This window comes from Sitophilus oryzae, unplaced genomic scaffold, assembly GCF_002938485.1.
Source record: "Sitophilus oryzae breed Bouriz unplaced genomic scaffold, Soryzae_2.0 scaffold_942_pilon_pilon, whole genome shotgun sequence".
Lineage (NCBI taxonomy): Eukaryota > Metazoa > Arthropoda > Insecta > Coleoptera > Curculionidae > Sitophilus > Sitophilus oryzae.
In genome coordinates, this window is record NW_022147575.1 from 408,613 (window position 1) to 432,617 (window position 24,005).

A 24,005-nucleotide genomic window follows, 5' to 3' on the forward strand; every position below is an offset into this window, starting at 1 on the left:
CTATGATGTAGGGTAGACGTGGGGTAGACTCAATAATTTGTTGTTTTATTTTACGTTGTGAATAAATGTTGGTAGTTATTAAAATTGTTATAAAAATATGTATAATTCTAAAAAAATAGATAAGTTATAATACTTACTTATTAACACAAAGATACGATATGCTATTGAAGTAGGTAAGTCGAATTGACTTTCTAAATTCTTTGAAATCTAATCTTTGAAAGTGGTAAATAATAGTTATTTTTTATACAAGACGATAAAATGGTATTTTATCGTTAATCGAAAAGATTAATTCACGAGCGATGAAATCGCAATCGCGAGTGAATTAATTTCGGGAGACGATAATGCAATTTTATCGTGGTGTATAAAACAATATTTTTTTTCCATAGCGAGTTACGTTTTAAAAAATATTCAGAAATTATTATTTCAAGGAATTTATTACGAGTAGAAAAAATATTGTGCTGGGTTGCCGTTGGTTTCTATGTAATTTGACAAATAAATAAAGCTCTCTCTTTAGTTGTCAGATTTGAGCATAGATAAAAGAAAATAATCTACTATTAAGATAGATATGAAACTTAATAGTAAAATTTTGGGTCGAAGCGCCCCTCTGTGTTTTTAGTAGAGACTGCGTTTAACCCAGCGCCTTCGCCTTTTCTGCTGTAAATGTTTTTTATATTTATATTTGAATTAAAAGGATTTATTTTTCAAGTTACACTGATATATTAGTATATCAGAGTAACTTTAATAAAACATAAGAATATATATTTTACGGTTTATTTTTTTTGATATTTTACAGAGTTTCATGTAAATGATCGTAAGTCGACTGGCTGTCTAATGAATAGACCGAGATTTATAGATTTTAAAGCGAGCGAAAAAAAAAATCAAACAACGAATACATACCATATATTTTTCATTAATCTAAGATACATACCTTATCGTCTTTTGGAAACACGTGCATTTTTGCAATTTTGATAGTTTCTTTGCAAGATGCAACACAACAAGAAAACACCATTTTTATAGTTAATAAATAATAAAACTATTTCTGACTATGATATTTAAAATTTAGATAGAAAATTAAAAAACAAACCGGTATTTGCAAACGCAGGCCCAAATTCATTAAAAATCAAAATTTTTCCTGCGAAAATCGGGTTTTTTTCACTGAAAAGGTATTTTTTGATTTATCAGCAATCATTGTCAAGTTGACAATATACAGGGTATTTTCTAATTAGTCTAAAAAAATTGTGGTGTGCTTCCTCATGTGTTCTTAAAACAACTTTTATATAACCATGGGGTCTAAAGTACTTCCTTTCTGATCCACAGGGTGTTAAAAATTTTAAAAAAATCGATTTTTTGCTTAACATACTGCTTTTTTAAAGAAAATATATTTTTTTCTTGACTGGCCATCCTTTTCAACAAAATTGATCTTTTGGGTTTGTCTTGTTCATCAAACGGTTGTCGAGAAAAAAATAAATATACTTATTAAGAGCCCGCCTTAATCCGTTTTCTAACGATTTTTCATTTTTTAGATTAATTAGGAAACACCCTGTATATGCATATCACAGGCAACCAAAAAACTAGTAACCTCTAAAAATTATTTTTCCTACCACTAGCGACATACCGTGTTTTTAGTATGTACTAAATTATTTTATCAAAATTTCACCATATAAGTTTCCAGGCAATGGTTTTGAGTCAATATTTTTTAATTCTCTTTCGTGTCGATTGCTGATTGAATTGGAGCCAGAAATGGCTCAAAACGAAATAAGTAAATTACCAACAGATATTCAGGCTGAAGCGACAAACGCCATATTTAAACTACTTCCATTTAAATCCCGAATAACTTATGAAAAGGAATACAAAAATTTTCAAAAATGGAAGTAATTAAAAAACGTGCGAGAAGAAATAAAGTTTTTCGCTGTTAAGTATCATTTAATCTACTCTTGCGGTTAAAGTACTACTTTATCTACTATTTTTGATAGATATAAGGCAATTTTAACAGTTGCTATGGAAAAAAGCAAAAATGCATGGAAAAATATATAATTAGTTAATTTTAATTTTAATTTTAAGGGAATTAGGATAAAGGCATATGCAGACGACGTGGTAATATTGATCGTTGGCAAAGACTTGCAGACGATCAGTGACATCATGGAATCTGCTCTGAAGAAGTTACATCAACCCAGACAAAACCGAACTCATTCTGTTTACAAGAAAATACAAGATACCCAAGTTCACGCTACCAAAGCTGGAAGGGAAGACACTTATACTTGCCAAGGAGACAAAATATTTAGGAATCATTCTGGACTCGAAGCTTTCCTGGAAAAGGAACAGGGAGGAAAGGATGATAAAGGGAATAAATGCATTCTATGCATGTAAAAAACTATTTGGAAAGAGATGGGGTCTGCAACCGTACATTATACACTGGATGTACTATATACTGCTATAGTTAGACCAATCATCACTTATGGAGCACTAGTATGGTGGGAAGCGGTACTTAAAGAGACTAATAGAAAAAGCCTCACAAAAGTACAGCGATTAGCAGCTCTAGGTACAACTGGAGCAAGGAACAACACAGCGCAAGCTGCGCTAGAAGCAATTCTGGACTTGCGATCAATCGACTGGCTCGTGAAGGATCTGGCCGCTAAGGGTGCCCTAAGTAGGGAATCCAATCTGTGGAACCAGACCAACTACGGTCACTCGAGGATATTGCCAGTAATAGGGAAAATCATGGTGAACACGAGTCCACATCTGCTAGACCAGAAAACGGACTATATGCTCACCAAACATGATTTTGGAGAAAAGTTAAGGATTCGCATCCCGACAAGAGAAGAATTGGAAAGCAACCGAGTAATAAACACTCAAGAGATAGCAGTCTACACAGATGCTTCCGCAAATTCAGGGGGCACAGGTATATGCATATTCTCAGAGAAACTAGACATCCGACATCTTTGAGGCTATCGGATGGCTGTAATGTTATACAAGCAGAGGTTTACGCCATAAAGGAAGCGGCTAGATGTATGCGAGAGAAAATTGCTGGTAGACCAATAGGCGATATAGTGATATACTCTGACAGCTTGGCCGCTTTAAGAAGCATCACCATGCAATCAGTGAGATCGAAAACTGTGATGGAATGCCGAGAAGCACTGTCCCGGCTGCTTCGGGGCGGGGCTACTCTGTGCTGGATGCCAGGCCACAGCAATGTGGTGGGCAATCAGGAAGCAGACAGACCCACCACTTGTGAAAATCAACACACTGAAGGAGGCTATAGAAACTGCCATCAAAGCCAAGCAGCAAGAGACGTGGCAACACCGTGAGGACTGCGCTACAGCTCGAAGACTATGGCCAGTGGTAGATAGCAAAAAGACAAAACAACTACTAGAGCACAAAAAGGACCTAGTACGCATAATTGTAGGTGTCGTCACTGGAAACTGTCCCACGGGGGTAAACCTCGTAAGATGGAAAGTTTCCGACGACGACTACTGCAGAGAATGCGGAGAGGAAGAAGAAACCATAGAGCACCTGCTGTGCCACTGTCCGGCACTGGAATACCGACGCTTTAAAACTTTAGGGCAAGGTTTTTTGAGGGACTAGAGGAAGCAGCAGAAGCCAAGAGCTGGAAGTGCTTTAACGCAAAGAAAGAATGAGAGGAAGGTTTGGTAAAACAATACAGGGGTATCGCAATGGGCCCAAGGCCTCCGAGTGAGGGATCAAATATGATCCCAAACCCCAGCAACCTAACCTAACCTAACCTAATTTTAAGTGAATTTCATAAATGATCGGTTTACTACCATGTATGTAGTATATTATATAGGCACTTACTAGCGAAAAGTTATTTCGTTATTTTCCTCGATTTTTGACAGAGATCTATCGCACGCCACTCAATCAGAGACACTGTTAATTTAAGTTCTGCCACAATTTTCTTCTAGATTTACTACCTTTAAACAACTATCAGTAGTAGAATAAATAATAAATAACATAAAATAAGGTCAGTAAAGACTGACAAATCCACAAAATTTCAAATCAAATTCAAATGTGTCAAATGAATCGTCAAACAGAACTGTCAAGGATCCCCACCTTATGGCTCTCTCTCTGTCACCATTGATGAATACATGGATAGTATTATACTCCTTCCTGAATCTTTTTATTCAAAGTTATAAAACAATAAACTTTTTATATCTAGCCGAGATTTCGCTTGACAGATGATAATCAAAAGCGAAAATGACATTAATCGCTAATTTTGAAGCATAATTACTGGCAAAAGTACGAATACTACTAATTGAAAATTACTACCATTAATTTTGACGTTCTGAATTACATTGAAATTACAGGAACAAACTTTTGCACTCATTGAATTAACTAATTTATTCGACTAATTTTGAGGTTCTTAAATGATGACACTTCAAAAACATTCCACCGAGACCGTGTTTCAGAAAGAAACAAAAATTGTTTTTATTCACAAAAAGAAGAAATGGCCTTCAAGCATAGGTTTATTCACAATTGATTTTTTTTTATCTTATTTCAGGGTAAAAGCAGCGATTCCCATAGGAAAGAAGTCCGAAGAAAAGAAGGAATAAACTAGAAGATCCCTTCCCCAGTAAAGAAAATTAATTCTAGGTGGAAATATTTCCTATCGCAAGACACATTTTTCTTATTTATTTCTACATCTTATTTAATATCTCGTTTCTAATATTTTGTTGGCAAATATAATTTTTAAAGACTTTAATTCGTAGATTTAATCGTAATTTTCTTTACTGTCCTTCAAAACGAAATCAAAATTGTGTCGGTATTTATTAAGTCTCCCCGATATGTATTTCAAATAATATTTTTAAGCCATCCCTCGTAATCTAATTACCTGATCTTAGAAGGTTTTTAAATCGGTTAGACTTAATGGAAAATTAACATTTTTTTTTCGAAAATAATCCATCGTTTTGACTATATAATTTTTTCTTATTTTGTAAATACTAGTTAGTATATAGTGTAATAATTGTATTAATCGTCCTTTATCAATGCAACTTTACTTCGTGCAAACTGAAGAGTTTTTTTAAAGAAGATATAAATTTTATGTAGTCGTTTTATTAATTTGAATATATTTGATTTTGTTTTTTGTTTGAGTTTTAATTAGAGATTCATTTTTATCTTTTAATTTTTCTTTCTTGATATGTTCAATATTAAGTTTATTTCATTTTTTGTCTTTGCACCCTTTCAATTCTCTTATATAAGCGATACCAAATAAACTTTTAGTCACGTGATTAAGCTTCGCTGGCACAGCGTTGTCCACTTTTACATATTTTCTTTTAATCAAAGTATTTTAGGAAACAAAAATAAATTAATTATAAATATATAAACTCACATCCTTAACAGCACTTAAGGGATATAAAGGGCCATTACTACCGCTTTCCCGTTGAAAATATTCTAATAAAGTTGCGATGAGTTTTTTTACGGATATTAAACTTTCTTGTACAGTTTGCACTAAAAGAAGTTCTAAAAAGAACAATGTTCGACTGCAAGGTCTGCTTGTAAACATCTTTAAGCTTAAAGTATCAACACAATTCAGTTAAATAAAAAAAAACTCGTAACACAAATCTAATGTGTCAAAACGAATGGCAATGTCAGGAAATAAATAAATAAATGTGGCCACTTTCTTATAGCAGAGTTACCACCTGAATCCCCAGCGGGAAAAAACCCTGGATTAAGTAACTAAAAGTTTAATTGGTATTGCTTATAGGTGTGGTTGTCTATACTGTGTGATTAAATAAAAACGGCGTCAGATGAGACGAATAAATCACACCGTATGTATGTTTGTGTGTGTTAATTTGTATATGCTGTAACAAAAAAAACTTTATTTTTTTGAATTTTATCTTTCCAATTTTTATTAAAACTCACCGCTATGGAGTGTGTGTAATATATATTTTTCTTTATTTTAGACTGAAACGTGTTTTAAATTTCTTAATGATAAGTGATATAAATAATATATAGCAGTTAAATTCAATGAGAAAGAAAGTATTGTAAGAATTTTTAAGCACTCTAGGTTTTTTATCAGTTTTATATTTTGTTCCGTTTCAAAAATATAATTTACGGAGAGAAATATAAAACTGACAAACAACTTAAGTTATAGGTGAAAGTGAGTATGCCGTACTATAAAATATTTGATCATATTTAAATGTTTCTATATACAGGGTGTGTAAATGAAAAATAATAAAATTGCAAAAAAGTTTCACATTTGTTGGGAGCTTTATTATCGCACACCCTGTAGATGAAAGTGAGTATGCCATACTATAAAATAGTTGATCATATTTAAATGTTTCTATATACACGTACCTTCTGATAATACATAATTTAGAGCCTGTGTAAGACCAAAAAAAAGAGGGTATAAAAACCTTGAAAATAACTCTTAATAATATTCTCGTTACTGATTTTTTCGAGGAAAAAAATAGCTTCTAGTTATCATTGTCATATATTTCATCGGTTGGAAACAACCTAGATTTTAGTTATCATGTGAGATGTTGGGATTCGGTGTTACGTAAAAACGAATCATTTTTGAAAAGGCGTGTGACTTTGGATTTGCTTTGGAGGTTTAAAATGGTAGAAAATACTTCAGTCTTTTGGCGTCGGAAATACTGACAGTTCAAGGTTACACGCCCTTAGGTTTTGATTAGACCTTTAAAAAAGAGAAAAGTACTAAGTGATATATGAGAAGTTTATTTATACTGTTGCATACTTTTTATATAGCTTTGTAATTGCTTTGAAATTAAAATTGTTTATATCTGCTTACTCGAAGTGTTTTTATTTCAAAATAACCTTATAAAATAACAGTCACGGAACTTTAGCTTTACCTATTCTGAAGCGATAGTAAGAGTCGGCTGCTTTGAAGTATGAAGCCTAAATGTTGTGTCCATGAAGTCAAACATTTTGAAAAAGATAAAACTGGTGAACGTATCTGTTAGATCAAATTGTAGACAAGGCCAACAAAAAAGTTTCTTAAGTGTCTTACAACCACATAACCAGTGTTCACTTTTATAAACATTTTAACTAAAATGAATACACGATTTTAATTTAGTATTAATATTCTAAATATGCTTTGGAGGTCCTTCAATAGTTTTTAATTTTTCTCAATGCACCATAGAACTGAGGGATGATTGCAAAATCATTTTTATTTTACAGCCGCACTCAGAATCGGTCTTTTTTTATTTTATACCGCGAACGAGATGTGTTTAAAAATCGCATTCCACACCCACTAAGGGTAAAAACATAGTAGAGAGACGAGGCTAGAGGCACAGCGATGAGGTAAGCGTCGCGACTTGAATTTGATCGTGTATTGTAATGGAGGCAAACATAGTAAAGAGATGCTGAGTCGAGAAAATGAGGAGATGCGCGTCGAGATAAAAATATGATTTCTTGTGAGAGTGTTTTCAGTTGAGTGGTATCATTAAGTAGGAGTACTGCTGGTATAGAGACAACATTTATCATTCGCAATGGCTGAGAATAATATAATAACATCCGTATTCCTATTTAACAGGCTCTGATACTGTCCAAACTGTTTGCGTGCTTGATTAATAGGATGTACATAATGGTTTGAATTTGGAAAGTCGAGCAATAAATCGCAACTTTTTGTCTCCTTACTATGTCGTGTCGTCTGTCGCGTCGCTTATCTTGTCTCTTACCTTGTCGCTGTGCCACTCGCCTCGTCGCTCCACTATGTTTTTACCCTAAGGGTCCTTTTTACCTAAGCGCCCTAAGGGTAAAAACATAGCAGAGCGACGAGGCTAGAGGCACAGCGACGAGGTAAGCGTCGCGACTTGAATTTGATCGTGTATTGTAACGGAGGCAAACATAGTAGATTGCCGAAGCGTCAAGCGACGAGACAAGCGAGGAGACGCGCGTCGAGATAAAAATATGATTTCTTGTCGCGTTGACGCTTGAATGCGTGTGGCCTTTTTTCAGTTGACTGGTATCATTAAGTAGGAGTCTGCTGTATAGAGACAACATTTGTCATTCGCAATGGCTGAGTATAATATAATAACATCCGTATTCGTATTCAACAGGCTATGATACTGTCCAAACTGTTTGCGTGCTTGATTAATGGGATGTACAGAGTAGTTTCTGTCCAATTCCCCCACTGCTATAAGTCCGCGATTATCGAATAAAATCTCATCTTCACTGTCGGAGAACATTGTACATAGTGGTTTGAATTTGGAGAGTCGAGCAATAAATCGCAACTTTTGTCTCCTTACTATGTATGTGTCTCCTGTCGCGTCGCTTATCTTGTCTTACCCCTTCGCTGTGCCTCTAGCCTCGTCGCTCCACTATGTTTTTACCCTAAAACAGTGAAAGCGAGACGTAATCGCGGCCGAAAAGTTCGTAGCAATATGATTGAAAATGTGTATTAAGCAATATCATTGTGAATTTGAAGTACCTAAAAAAATATTTTCTACGCACTTTTTTAAACTAAAAAAAAAATAAAAAAGTTAAAAATAAGTTAGTTAAAAAAGAAGATTTTAGAAAAAAATGAGTTTTTAATTTGTTCATATTGTTCCACCATTTCAAAAATTTTAAAAAAATCCTGAGTGTAAAAAGTATAAAAGACATTTTCTGGCGACTTTTAGTGAGTGACATATTTCACAAAGGTTAAAAAAATTAAGATTTTAATTTTCTTTCCGTTAAAAATCGGCTTTTCGTTTAAGAATCATGATCATATTATTTTTTCATGTCTTAGACTTCTAAGAGTTAGAAAAAAATCATCATTAATTAATTTTGAATTTTACTATAAAAATAAAATTGATAAAACATTTTTTTTAAATCTCGAAAACCGTTTGAGTTAAAGAGCTAAAACTTTAGGTGAATTATTTTGATTCGACACCAAATCGATCCCCTGAGTGCGAGTCAAAAAAGTCGCGAGGGCAGGGCCTATTTTTCATCTGGTCGGGCCCTAAGGCCCAAGCAAAAACTCGGGCCCTTTTATCCAATAAAATTCAAAAATTCTCCTGTTAGTTTGGGTTAAGAAAATAAAACAATAAAAAAATAAAAATAAAAATTTTAATAAAAAAATAAAAATTTTAATAAAAAAATAAAAATAATTAATTTTAAAAAATGCATTAATTATATCAATCTAAAGCTTATTTTATTTAATTTTATTTTTCTTATCAGAGGTAACTGTTTTTTTTTCTCTGCTATGTAAATTTACATTTGAAATTATGAATATTTTACAACCTTTAACGGGCCCCAGACCACCGGGCTTAAGGCCCGGGCCGTATGGGCCTTATGGTAAAATAGGCCCTGCGCGAGGGTAGATTTCCTATATTAATCCGGCTATACCCTTTACTGAGAATTTTAATTTATTATAGGAGATCTCGGAGACTTTTTTTAAATAAAAACGTATTACAATATTTTGAAGGGATGCGACGCATCACCCGCATCAATGGAAGCTTCGCCGCTGTTTCGGATTGAGATAACAGATAAGAACTGTCAGTATGTATTATCTTATAAGTCATACTATATATATTTTTTTCGTATAGGAATAAGGTACTAAAACAAATCGTTTAAAATAAATCTTATTTAAAAATAAAAAATCCGTACGCCTAACATAATAACAATGTAAAAATACGATCAAAAATTACAATAAAAAGTAAATATACACGTAAAAATAATAAAAAAATATCAAGCGTTTTGCTCTTGCAAGTATCGTTGCTTCAATTCCCTCCTCAGAATTTTCCCTGCTGCGTTTTTCGGTATTTCCTTTACGAATTCTATTCCCCCATCTAATCGTTTGTACTTGGCAACTTTATCGTTGATAAATCGGTCAATATCTTCCGGTTCCACGGGTTCCTTCAGCTTGATGTAAGCCCTGGGTACTTCACCCGACACAGGGTCGGGAATACCTATCACAGCAGCGTCTGCAATGGACGGGTGGTCGCGAAGAAGTTCCTCCAGTTCTGCCGGTGGTACCTACAAGTGTAAAAAATTACGTGATTTTAATTCGGAATAGGGATGTATAAGAGAATCGATATTTTGTAATATATCGATAGTTTATATCGATATTTTTAAGGTATCGGAATATATGTGTATTTTTATATAGAATCGATATTATAATAACGAGCTATAGATATTAATATAGTATTTTGTAGACGAGTGTTTTTTACAATGATGTGTTTTTAAACATAATTTTTTTAACTCTTAACTTAATGTCAAATTACATACACATTTTTTACTTAGAGTACGAATGTATAAAAATACGTTTTTTTGAAGTGAAACTTCTTTACGCGTGCTGGGAGTAAAAATTCAAGGTCGTGATACGACACGCGACGCAACAGCCCAAGTAGCAAATTTTATTTTATAAAGGCTGTATAAACAGCTATGTGATCATTTTTATGTAGTAAAAGAATATGAAGTAAAAGAATATGATAGCTTTACAACCAAAAAAGGCCCGTTTTTATACAACCGTTTAGTAGTATAGAAGTTCTATAAAAAGGGTATACAACTCTTATGCAACTATTTTACACAGCGTTATATAACTATTATAAAACTAGTGTTATTGTGTATTACGTGGTTACATCTAAGAAACAGAACAATAAAAACATTTGATCATTTAGCGAGGTAAAAGAGTATTTTATGTTTTACCGAAGAATATTAGGAGCAAATTATATTTTAAGCGTGTCGTAAAATAAATCTAGAGGATGTGGATTGTTAAAAAGGAGACTCGACGGTGAAAATGGCGGCTAGAGCCAGAAGGTACAACAAATATGTAATATAAAAAATCATTAATAGGGTTTGAAAAGTAGGGACAATTTTTGTTGCGCCGAAAATTTTACTGGTAGATTATAGGTATGTATTTGGCAAAAAATTAAAGCGCTTTAATTTCGATTAAGGTTTACGTATAATAACAATAAAATAAAATAAAATTTTCAAAAATCTTGTTTTTAATTTAATTAAAGAGATTATTATTGTATGTGGAAATCTTATCACAAAATAGTTCTCAAAAATAACATTTTACAATTTATTTTGATGTTTTTAATTTTGCTTCATATAATGGCGGCCATAGGCCATACAAAAATTCTGTCTTAAACATGGTGAATTATAATGCAATAATATATTTTATTATAAATGAATCCCTTAAATAAGTCTTTGTTGTAAAATAAAAAGGTATAGGATAAATATCTATCATTACGCAGAATTTCCAGGCACTATAGAACTATTTTTGACATTTTGAGATTTGTGACAAATAGATGTTGCCAAATCTCATTAGATTAGTATTTAAACTAACAAACATGATCAGGTTTTCATGGATTCATGCACGCAATGCATTTCATGCATGCCCGACGAGTGAGCGGCAACCTAAGGACTTGGAAAAACAACAATAAAACAATACAAACACTACTACAGTAAAACTTTTACATCAACGTGGCAACAATGCTTTGAAGGAACCAGACAACCCGAGAGATTTTGGCTTTTGGGAACCCAGGGAATTCTCGGGATTATTTGCCGTAATTTCGATGAGTTTTTTCTTACATGCTCTTTATAACTACCAATGCGTTTGTTAATTTTTTTCCAACTTTGTCCAGAATTCATAATAGCTCTAATTGATTATACTCGTACGTAGATATTACTTTTGCCATAATAACAAAATAAATAACTAGGTATACCATTTAATTTAAAATGAGGTTATATTATACATTCCCAGTTTTATAATGCAGGTATTACAGCGAATTTATTTTGTTAATCACAATTTTATCATATAAGGCTATATAACTAGTGTTGTATACAGCACCGTAGTTTAACGCAATAAAACATTCTATCATACAACGTAATACAACTTTAATAAGACAAGTTTAAGTAACTATTATATGATCTTGTGACTACTAGTTATATGAATAATATAGAACTCTTACATGGTGGGTATAAGAGTCTAATAAAATAATATGTTTGTTATCATATAGCATTGTTTTATTAAGTGTTATATCATACTAAAAGAAATTATCGTTTAATGCGTTATAGGATACATTGTAAAAACCACTAGAAAATAGTTTAATATGGCAACTTTTATTAAAAAACAGAATGATCGAAACCAAACGCTTAATAAAATCAAGCAGTCCTTAAGACAACTATTCGACTGTTATAAAATAATTTAATCCTTTTAGAACTTCTTTTTGCTACTTGGGAGGCGAGAGGGAAAGTGGTAAGGGCACCCTACGGCTCAAGAAACGTCGGATTTAAATGACATTTTTGGTATGGCGATAGATTGGACCAAGGTCAACTTGACCGTGTACGACACGTGTCACTGTCACAGTTAGTTTTTGACGTAAGAAACGTCAAAAGTCCGATCGCGACCAAATTTGGTAGGTAAGCTATGTGATCGACGGTGCACACGGTCCCACCCTGCAAAGTCGGATACGACGAAACGTTTCGTTTACGTTTTCATCAGAGTGGGACTAAGGATTTGATATTGAAGAAAAATGTGGGTCGACTTCGGCATAATTGGAGACGGGCTACAGGATGACGCCCTCGACGTTTTCAACCGATGTCTCTAAATGGACGAAATCATCAGGATTTTTCTTAATTATGGGTCGATTAGAACCAAACTCGGCACGTGGATAGAGGTACCCGAATGGAGCCCTCAGACGGACAGAGGGACAGACGGACTTGAAAAGTCACTATGACACTGTTTTTTCTTTCGAATGGTATTTTGTTTAGAATCAGGCTGAACAAAAATATCGACATATTTTAAATTATCGATAGTTTTTGTCGACACTTTTAGCAACAATTTATTGATATTTAATAAAAAAAATAAGCAGTATCTATCCCTTTGAGCAAGTTTTTTTGATTTAATAATAAAACTTATTGATCATGTGTAATAATGTTTGCAATTAAAATAATATCGATATATTCGTAATCATTTTTTTATATATCGATAATTAAGATGTCGCTATTTCTTAAAAAATCCAGTTAATAATAAATAATTTTTTCAGAAATAGTGCTGTATAAAATATAACGATTTTATACAGCCCTAGGCTCTATAACGATTTTTTTTAATTAATTAAATCTAAATTATTATTTTTTTATTGAAATCGATAGTTTTAGTAACAATAAATTGATGATTTTTTTTCAAACAAATGTATACTTACTTGAAATCCTTTTACTTTAATAAGTTCTTTCACTCTGTCAGTGATATATAAAAATCCGTGTTCGTTATAATGAGCCAAATCTCCTGTTCTAAGCCAACCATTTGAAAAAATCTCTTCTGTGGCTTTAGGATTATTATGATAGCCCTGCATCACTTGTGGACCCTAAATGTGTTTTTATGTACTATACACGTTTATTTTGAATACAAGCCTATGGTATAAACATGAATTTTTCTCACAATATTTGGTCAAAAATGTCTATACCTATGTGGCGGATCCATCTCTCCAAAAAAATCCTCGTTCTTTAATTTTTAACAGAACGTCAACGGTTTCTTGTAGACGTATCTGTTTTAAAAAAAAAGTAAAGTGTTCTCGAATAGTTGAATTTAAATATTTTAAATAGTTTTTTTCTTTATTCTTTGTATTTTTTTTGCTATTTAGCAGTTCAGGTCTCAAGTAGAATCTGACGGATAAGGTTATTTTATCTAATAGATATTTCTATGTATAGGTGAAGATACACGTTTTTCTGCTATCCATCAAATAAAAAATATCTGGCGGATTATAACGCGCTATCTATACCTGAAAACACCGGGGGTAAACATAACTTCTGACAAGCAGCGTCCGTTTAGGTTTAACGCAGAAGTGTTTACAAAAAATAACTATTTTATTTTGTAGATTTTTCTTGCAGTGCAGTGGCAAGGATTTTTTTGGAGAAATATTTGGTCAATTTTGGAATAAACTTTTTTTTCTTACCTTAACTAAAAGTTCCCCAGATTCCATCGGACCCAGTGGCGTATCGGTAGTATCGCCCGGCTTCACTATTTTAACCTCCGTATTCGGAAGCACGTGTCCTATCGAACCTTTTGACTCTTCAAGGAATTTAGTCCTGATGGTTCTCGTGTTTGACGCCACCACTGGCGAAGTCTCGGTCAATCCATAAGCTGAAATAAATAAAAAAATAAACACCTCTGTATTACAAAAAAATAATGAGAAAATCAACCGTACCTTGAATCATCAGTACGTTTTGTCCAGCCTTTTCTATAAAACGCTGTTCGTCCAAACTACCCAGCGGCGCCGCACCTGATATTGCGAACGTCAAGTGTCGCAAATATTCGCTCTTCACTTCTGGATGCATTGTCAAAAATAGAACTACAAATCATAAAATTCAACTCTTCAAAAGTTTGTATACAAAAAGCAAGAAGTCAAATACTTTTTTGTAGTTAAAAATATGTCTATAATAGTTGATTAAAGAAATAAGAAGATATGCAACCTTATGGGCGATTTTGTGGCACAAAATATGTCCGAGATGTAGCTGCCGTTACCCTTACATGTCCGAAATGTAGTTTAGCTCTGCGCTGCTGCGCGCTGCGTCGTTTACAGCGCAGCGGATAAAGAATTCTTTACCGTAGTTCTGCTTTCAGTCGAAAGAGTAAGTGGTTTCCGGAGACAGTGTAGCCAGAACTACGGATTAATCCGTAGATTTACGGATTTTTGGTACAGTACGTTAATAATACGGATTTTCTATCATTAACGATTTAATATAATATTATATGATTAACCAAAGAACGGCGTCAGAGTTGGCTTGGAAATGTAAATCGCTGTTATTTTATATGTAAAATATTATGGTATTATATAGTAATTTTTAAGCCAACTAAACGACTTTTTTCGATAATATGAAATATTCAGTACCTATAAAAGAATTTTTATTTTTGTTGTTTATTCTGTATTTAACATGAATAAATTTTCAATACATAAACGCGGATTTTTCAACCAAAGGGTATTTTCGTACGTATTACACATTTTAATATGGATATATTACACATTTTAATATGGCAACACTGTCGCTTTCAGTTCCACACCGTCTTCGAAATGCCTTCGCTAGCCGAATTAGAGAAAATAAGTGTTCTATGCGTTGGTCGCAGAACGATTGGGGGCTCCACCATACAGCACTTGAGACGTAAGGGGAAATCAGATCAACCTCGTCACGAATTTGCCCATTAGGTTGCATATCTTCCCAATTCTTGCAGTCAACGCTATAATATATAATTACGTCGTTTTTGTTAGGCTCTGTAATAATGCCAATCGAGTAGAATTTGTATATATGTGAAAAAAATTAAATACTTACTTAAGGGTGGCGCAACATAAACGAAATTAATTTTATAGTCTTTAAAAGTTTGTATGTAAGTGTCAGGCTGAAATCTTGGCAGAGTTAATGCTCTGACACCCTTCAACATCATCAAGAGTGTTGTTATTGTAAATCCGTAGATGTGAAAGAACGGCAACACTGTCGGAGTAGTTTCTTGGTAGTTCCCTACAAAGAAAAATATCGTTGTTATTAGTCACAGATAAAAATTTATTAATATTGTCTTTCTAGCCCTTATACATATTAGAATATATAGAAATATGAAGCCAAAGAAATGAAACAGGAATATTAATCTTGCATGTGTAAGTCGATCCTTTTGGTTCAACACAATTTTTATGCGCACGCTCCAAATACAACGGATTCGTCTACTTCATCGCTGAACGCTGATCGAACGCTGTCACCGGCTGTCACTGGACAGCGCACTATTTTACGCGCACGTTTTACCTCACACGCATAACTGACATGTAAGACCTTATGTTTAGACGGGGCTTTAGATAGTACCGTATGATCGAAAAAAAATGGCGTCCAGTTGGCTGGGAAATGAAGATCGCTGTCATTTTAAATGTAAATTTATATGGGAAATGTCATCGATCGTCATTTCCCAGCCAACTGGACGCCGTTTTTTCTCGATCATACGGAATAAGATATACATATAAAGAGAGTGTTTAGTTACAGTATAGTTTTTATTAATTTATAAGATATTATTGTCTGTCTCGTATATAAATAAATAATGATAATCACCGAGATAAAAATGCAGAAAAATGCATCAATTAAAAATAAGAGTTCCTTATCATAAATCCGTAAATAAATTAAATATTTCAGACAGTTCAAATATTTAAAAAAATAAAACTTATCTCACTGACGATCTTTAATCAACAATACTATATCATTAAAAACAAGCTTTGCTTCAATATCTATTTAAAGTATATGTTGCAGACTTGATAATTAAGGATGTTTTTTAAGTAATCAAAATATTTTGGAGTAAAAAATTATTCTCAAGAATATTTTTCCCATACGCAGAGAACTTTTATAAGCCACATAGTATATACCGGGTGTCTATTAAATAAGCGCAAGTATTTGAATAGGAAGTAGATCTGGACAAAAGAAAGATTTTCTATTTTACATTTTTAAAACGAATTGAAAACAACCGAGTTTATAACTAAAGGAAGATAGAAAATTAAAATTAGGTACTTGTAAAGTGAAGAAAGATGTAAAAATTTCAACATTTTTTTTTTCGATAAAAAAACAAAGTTAAAATAGATGCACTTATTTAGGAGACACCCTGTAAATATATGGATCGTTTCAAAGCATACCTGATGCAGTTCCAATCAAATCGTTTGCTACCGTATAGACCTGTAATAAATTAGAAACTATGTTGTAATGTGACAGTCTGACACCCTTGGCTAGACCGGTAGTACCACTGGAGTAAGGCAGAATGGCTACATCGTCAGGATTAGGTGGTTCCACATCGGGAACGTCCAGAACTGTAGTAGAAATCTCTTCAAAGTCTATAGTGTCTCTTGGTAAAGACTGGTCTTGCTGTAAATATTGTCTGTTAAATTCTAAGTTTTGTTTTATTTAATCATTTGAATAAAAAGACCAAGGAAGAAGTATAATAAGACATTTTTTTACAAACAAAATTAAAGTAATAATATGAAATGAACAGGAATATTCAAAATTTTCAAGAGAAATTTCAAACCAAGAAGGTGTTCGAAAATGGCAAGTATGACGACCTTACAGTTAATTCAATACATGTATGGTTCATACCAATTATTATTAAACTTTTAGTCACGTGATTAAGCTTGACCGGCACAGCGTTGCCTACTTTTACATATTTTCTTTTAATCAAAATATTTTAGGAAACAAAAATAAATTAATTATAAATAAGTATATAAACAGTTATTATTAGTTATTATTTACATCAACAAAACTCACCACCTTAAGGGACATAAAGGGTCATTACTACCGCTTTCCCGTACAAAATATTCTAATAAAACTTCATACGATGAGTTTTTTGCATTGGCTATTAAGCTATCATATACATTTCGCACTAAAAAAGGATTTAAAATGAACAGTATTCGACTGCAAGGTCTGCTAGTAAAAATTTTGAAGCTTAAAGTATCACAACACAATTCATTTAAATCAAAAACTTGTAATACAAAACTAAAGTGTTAAAATGAATGACGATGTCAGGAAATAAATAAATAAATGTGGCAACTTGACATTTTTTACAGCAGATCTAACACCTGAATCCCCAGCGGTAAATTTAAATTCCAGTTAGTCAGATCGGCGCCGAAAATGTCAGCAGTTGGCAACAATGATTTTAAAAATCGCGCCCTCGATTACGCAACTAAAAGTTTAATCGGTATCGCTTATACTATATGTATGAACATAAAATAGGATTTGATGTCTTCCTTAGACTTGTTATTCGATGATTTTATCACAAAAGAAACTTACCAAAGTCTTAATACATATAATAGGTAGTTTCCTGCCCAATTTTTCTGAAGCTTTTTGGGCAGTACTGTATAATTCGTATGAGGTTATTATGAGTTTTGCCTGTGAGTCCCTGAGTTGTCTGGCAATCTCCTCTGAAATTATTTTTTATTTACTACATGCAGGGCCTATTTTACCATAAGGCCCATAAGACCCGGGCCTTGGACCCGGTGGTCTGGGTGGCCCGCTGACGGTTGTAGAATGTTCATAATTTCAAATGTAAATTATGTAAATTTAGAGAAAAAAAAACAGTTACCTCTGATAAGGAAAATAGAATTAAATAAAATAAGCTTTAGATTGATATAATTTTTGTTTTTTTTTCGTTATTTATTTTGTTGAATATAATAATGTTTATTTATTTTTTAAAATTATTAAAAAAATAAAAATAAAAATAATTGTTTTATTTTTTCAACCCAAACTAACAAGAGAATATTTGAATTTTATTGGAAAAGAGGGCCCGAAATTTTGCTTGGGCCTTAGGGCCCGACCATATGAAAAATAGGCCCTGACTACATGATTTTATCGTAATTATTTTATGATAAATAATTATAAGATTAGGAGTCTATTGTGTGTTATGGTTTGTATGGAATAGAGAACATGAATTTGAAATTGAATGTTTAGCGCGTTTGAACCACCCTGTATATTACCGACTACTGAAGATGACGGAATTTTTTATTAGTTATATTTATTCAAATCATGCTTGAAAAGTCAAATTTAAATTATTTTATGAAAAAAATGAGTGATATTAAAAGGATAACCTTTTATATCTCGGGGCTCATTTGAGATATACATACGTCAGCATAATTATTAAAAAAAAAACTCGTTACTATACTTGTCAGTTATTGTCATTGGTTATTATGAAATGTGTTTTTATCAAGAAAATTTTAAAGCATGTGTATAATAATTAATTAAATTTTACAGGGTGGGTCAAATTGGACGCTTTTAAAGGGAAACACCCTTTTCTATAGGAGAGGAATATAGGAATTTTTATTAAGAATGCATTTTTCTCAAAATGTCAATAATAAATAAGTTTTTGGTTTGGTTTGTTTTTTAACAATTAGTTGGTTTTTTGGCTCTTGTAAAGACAATCCACGGATATACTGTAGAGTACTTTCAGTTAAAAAAAATCGCCAATATTTCGTAAACAAAATATACATCTTCCATAACTAATTCACTCTGTTACTTAGTTATTCTGTACAGGGTGGGTCAAATTCGACGCTTTTAAAGGGAAACACCCTTTTCTACAGGAGATAGACGAAAACTAATATCGGTGTCTGGAGCTCAATTTTTATCAAAAACGTGATGGTGAAAACCATATATCGATATCTGTTACCCTTTCGGAGTTACGGGGTGTTTTTCAATAATGTGCATTTTTAAAAAATCGCTGTAACTTTTTTGCTATGGAAAATTTTGTATTTCTATGCAGACATTTCCAAAGCACCTTTTTACGTAGAATTTGATGGTTTAAGTATAATTTTTTTTAAAATTAATAATTTAAGAATTATCAACAAAAAATTTGATTTTTTATATGGGACATCCTGTATATTTTTAATTCGTTGAAAAAATTTAAAATTACCTTTCCAAAAATATAGCACACTTGACATTTTGCTCGATTCCTCATGGAGATATAGAGTTTATAAAAATTCGCCCACTTTGAATAAGTAGGCTTTGAACCGCGCCGACTGTAATGCAAGAAAATTGTAGCTGTGAGCAGCAATTAAAACGAAAATAATATTTACAACGACAGATTTAGAATTTTATAACAATTTAAACTATATTTAACAACATCAACACATTTAAACTATATCTATTAACAATAAAAATTAATAGCAAACCAAGACATGAGATTTTGACAGGTGACCAAGACAGGTGTTCGACATGTCAACCGTCTTCTGTTATGGACAGACGGGACCGTTTTTGAACATTTCTCGCGGAATTCATTAACTCAATAAAGGTGAAAGATATCCTCGCATAACTGCTAAGTGCTTTTAATTCTTGTCTAGATTATACAGGCAATTTAAAAATAAGAACCTTTATTCTTTCCCAAAGATAAAAATCCATAGACACTAAGTCCGGCGGCCTCGACGGCCGACGTCTGGGATCTTGGTTAGCTAATCAATTATTCTCTAAATTGGCTGCAAAAGTTAACTGACAACTTCAGCGTTCTGAGGAGGCGCCTCGTCTTGCTGGAAAAATATGTTTTCGGGTTCCATTAGGGACAGATCTTCAATAAGGGGTCCAAAGCCTACTAGCCTACTATAGTTAAAAGTGGCGAACTTTTAAAAATTCCGTATTTTGAAGGGGATTATAACAAAATATCAAGTGCGCTATATTTTTGGAAAGGTAATTTTAAATTCTTTTCAACGAATTAAAAATATACAGGGCGTCCCAAATAAAAAATCAATTTTTCTGCTGATAACTCTTAAATTATTAATTTTTAAAAAATTATACTTAAACCATTAAATTCTACGTAAAAAGATGCTTTGGAAATATTTTCATAAAAATAGGAAATTTTTTATAGCAAAAAAGTTACAGCGATTCCTTAAAAATGCACATTTTTGAAAAACACCCCGTAACTCCGAAACGGTAACAGATATCGATGTGCGGTTTTCACCATCATGTTTTTGATAAAAATTGAGCTCCAGACACCGATATTAGTTTTCGTCTATCTCCTGTAGAAAAGGGTGTTTCCCTTTAAAAGCGTCGAATTTGACCCACCCTGTACAGAATAACTAAGTAACAGAGCGAATTACTTGTGGAAGATGTATATTTTGTTTACGAAATATTGGCGATTTTTTTTAACTGAAAGTACTCTACAGTATATCCGTGGATTGTCTTTACAAGAGCCAAAAAAACAACTAATTGTTAAAAAACAAACCAAACCAAAAACTTATTTATTATTGACATTTTGAGAAAAATGCATTCTTAATAAAAAATTTTGCTTGTTCTAAAATGGTTAATCCCGTTTATATTTTTCCAAATTTCCATACCGTTTTAGAGAAAAATAAAAAAAAAACGCGTTTCTATGGTAATATCATTTCAATTTCAGTCTTGAACTTTTATCTATGGTCTTGAATAGATTAATATTGACATAATTTTAATAAAAGTCATATTTTATGTTTTAAAATGTTAAAGAATCAGAAAATTTATTTAGTTCAATAGGGTTCCCAACTTGAGCATCGGCAATTCCGGGACAATTATTTTTAAGTTTTTAAATAACTAAAACAAAACATTAAATATGAGTAATTCAAATATATTATATGTAAATATGATTTTTTTCGTCCCGGCCAAGGCAAAATTTTCGCCGGGACAAACTTTCTGATTCCTGGTTAATCCCGGTCAAACCGGGACGGTTGGGAACCATATAGTTCAATGATACGGAAAGGGTGATAATAGTTATAGGAAAATATGATACTTTAACAACAGCAAAAAATATGAAACTTTGTGAGACTTAGCAAGACTAGCAACAGCTCTGGCAACAGCAAACAATATGACGTTAACGAAAATTGATTATAACAATCTATCAAAGAATAAAATCGAGAATATATTACCATAGAAACGCTTTTTGATTTTAAGGACTTCATACATAAAATCAATATAATGATAAATATACGAAATAATATACATGTACTGATTTCTTTCGAAAATCGACAACTATGAAACTATGGTCCCTTCCCCGACACAAACTGTACTTTGTGAGACAGGAAACTGTAGAGAGAAACAAGCCCTATAACATAGGATACAACATTTTAATGAACAGTGCTGTCCATAAAATCAATAAAATGAAAAATATACGAAATAATATACATGTACTGATTTCTTTTGAAAATCGACAACTATGAAACTATGATCCCTTCCCCGACACAAACGGTACATTGTGAGACAGGAAATTGTAGAGAGAAACAAACCTTATAACATAGGATACAACATTTTAATGAACAGTGCTTTCCATAAAAACAATAGAATGAAAAATATACGAAATAATATACACGTACTGATTTCTTTTCAAGAAGTCAACCAAAATATTTTCATGTTCTTTTTTTAATTTTCTCTAAAACGGTATGAAGATTTGGACAAGTATAAACGGGATTAACCATTTTAGAGCAAGCAAAAATTTTAATAAAAAATGCATTTTTCTCAAAATTTTATTAATAAAAAAGTTTTTCCTCTTGTAAAGACAATCCGGGGACATACTGTATGTTTACTCAATTTTCTGAAGAGTGTATACTTAGGGTGAGCCAAAAAAACTAACCGATGGACTTTATGGGTTAAAATGAACCTAATAAACCGACAAAAAAATATCCCCGGAAGCTTTGCCGGAAGGCAGGATTTTTAGCTCAATTTTAAATGGTGTCGGTGAAAATTCAAAGTTTTCCATTTAAATAACACGTAAAAAATCTTTTTCCATTAAAAGTTCCGTAACTTTGAAACGGTTTACGATAAAAATTTACATCACCGATTCTGTAGAGCATAAAATTTCCTAAAAAATATATCTGAGAGTAATGTTTTTCAATTCAATAATTCGTATATTTGAAAGCTTTGAAAAGTGAAAAAATCAAAATATGCAGTTTTAGTGTTACAACAATCCGCGATGTAAAATTTTTTATCGTATACCTTTTCAAAGCTATGGTACATTTAATGGAAAAATATTTTTTTACGTGTTACTTAAATGGAAAATTTTGAATGTTCACCAACGCCTTTTAAAATTGAGGTAAAAATCCTGCCTTCCGGGGATATTTTTTTCTCGGTTATTAGGTTTATTTTAGTTAGTTTTTTTGGCTCACGCTATACTAGTGATTTACATTCATACTCATGTTAATAGGTTTTCTAAGAACTTTTATTAACACTAAAAATTTAACATGATGTAATATATCTCTTTATATAGGGTGACTATATTAATTTACCTGGTGTGTACATACAGTTTGCTGTCGACACAATCAAGTCCGCTTCAAGACAGCCCATAACGGCTATAGGAAATTCTGGAATATTCTGGAGCAAGACTAGAACGGTGTCTCTCCTGTCCAAGCCAAGTTTTTTTCGTAACATTTTACTGATGTTCTTACTCCTCTTGCGTACTTGGCCATAAGTGTAGGATCTTTTTGTGATTGGGCATTCCTAAAACAAAGTAAAAGCTTGAATTAGCCAATAATAATAATAAATAACGCTTTATCGTACAAAAAGCCAAAATAGCTTCATCGACAAAGCATTTACAAAACAAACAAAAGCACAAAAAATACACAAATAAAAAAAATCATACAATTCAAAAAAAAATGTCATACATGGACATTGCAGAACACAAATAAAGGCGTAAATCAATAAAAATTTTACAATAGGAAAATTGTAAATGGATATAATCATTTAAGAGTTTAGAAATCATTTAATAAAATATTAAAAACTATACTTTTAACCAGTGTGTGAGATGATCAAGATTTTAAAATTCAAAATTGTTCATGATTAAACATCAACAAAAAAGTCGTTTAACGCATATAGGGCTCTCTCCAGTAAGTATGATTTCAGAGGTTTGCGAAATGCGGGAAAGAATGAAAGCGACTTGATATTTAAAGGCAGTACATTTTTTGGCATTGTACAGTATTGAGCCTTTAACTAGTTCTGAGCTCGGGGTTGGCAGATAAAGATCGTGCTCCGCATTCCTAAGTGGATAGTTGTGAGATGGCCTTTGGGGAATAGCAGATATGTGCTTGCGGATTAAGCAAACGGATTCAAAAATAAATAAAGAAGGAAGAGTCAGTATTTTGAAATTTTTAAAGAAATTCTGGATCAAGAGGAGCATCATGGTAGGACTGTAGGACCAGATCAAAGGGATGCAGGACTAGACAGAAGACTAGTCTCTAGTGGTCTCAACCTTGGGGCACCAAGGAACAACTAATGGTGTTCACCAGTAGCACTGTTATCCCACACAATACATAGAAAAAGCTTACCTCTGATTGAATAGGATATTACACTATTAAGTTATTGTTTATTATATTCTTAGAGTGCAATTCCTTCCTTATCTGTACACAATACAGAACATGGAAAACCAATATTTTCCCATTTTCTTAAACACTCGATCACGAAAGGTACGCATTTACTAACAAAATCTATATTTGTAAAATCACTTCCCTCGAAATTAGTGTACCTTTTTTATGTCGGTATATGGGGTTAAACATAGACTTAGAATAAAATATAGACTGAGCATCTCATTCATAAATAGCTGGAAGATGCGGACAGACAACGTCTTGTTATTGTTGTGTTATTGTTTTTGGCTC

General features: G+C 32.5%; 2 protein-coding genes across 3 annotated transcripts in view; one reads left to right on the forward strand and one right to left on the reverse strand.

Annotated features, from left to right (window-relative positions):
- LOC115890962 (reticulon-1-like) overlaps positions 1–5,095 on the forward strand; it is a 42,907-nt gene extending 37,812 nt beyond the window's left edge. For both annotated transcript variants that reach the window (XM_030911332.1, XM_030911331.1), the window contains one exon: positions 4,514–5,095. In XM_030911332.1, the coding sequence (XP_030767192.1) occupies positions 4,514–4,565 (52 nt within the window). In that variant the 3' untranslated portion in view covers positions 4,566–5,095. The remainder of the gene's footprint in view (positions 1–4,513) is intronic.
- A 4,430-nt stretch (positions 5,096–9,525) lies between these two features.
- Positions 9,526–24,005, reverse strand: part of LOC115890963 (4-coumarate--CoA ligase-like 7) — a 32,077-nt gene continuing 17,597 nt past the window's right edge. The window contains exons 2-9 of the mRNA XM_030911334.1: positions 22,644–22,854; positions 17,704–17,834; positions 16,560–16,785; positions 15,229–15,414; positions 14,109–14,252; positions 13,857–14,044; positions 13,107–13,268; positions 9,526–9,933 (exon numbers count right to left, since the gene is read on the reverse strand). Coding sequence (XP_030767194.1) covers positions 9,646–9,933; positions 13,107–13,268; positions 13,857–14,044; positions 14,109–14,252; positions 15,229–15,414; positions 16,560–16,785; positions 17,704–17,834; positions 22,644–22,854 — 1,536 coding nt within the window. The 3' untranslated portion in view covers positions 9,526–9,645. The remainder of the gene's footprint in view (positions 9,934–13,106; positions 13,269–13,856; positions 14,045–14,108; positions 14,253–15,228; positions 15,415–16,559; positions 16,786–17,703; positions 17,835–22,643; positions 22,855–24,005) is intronic.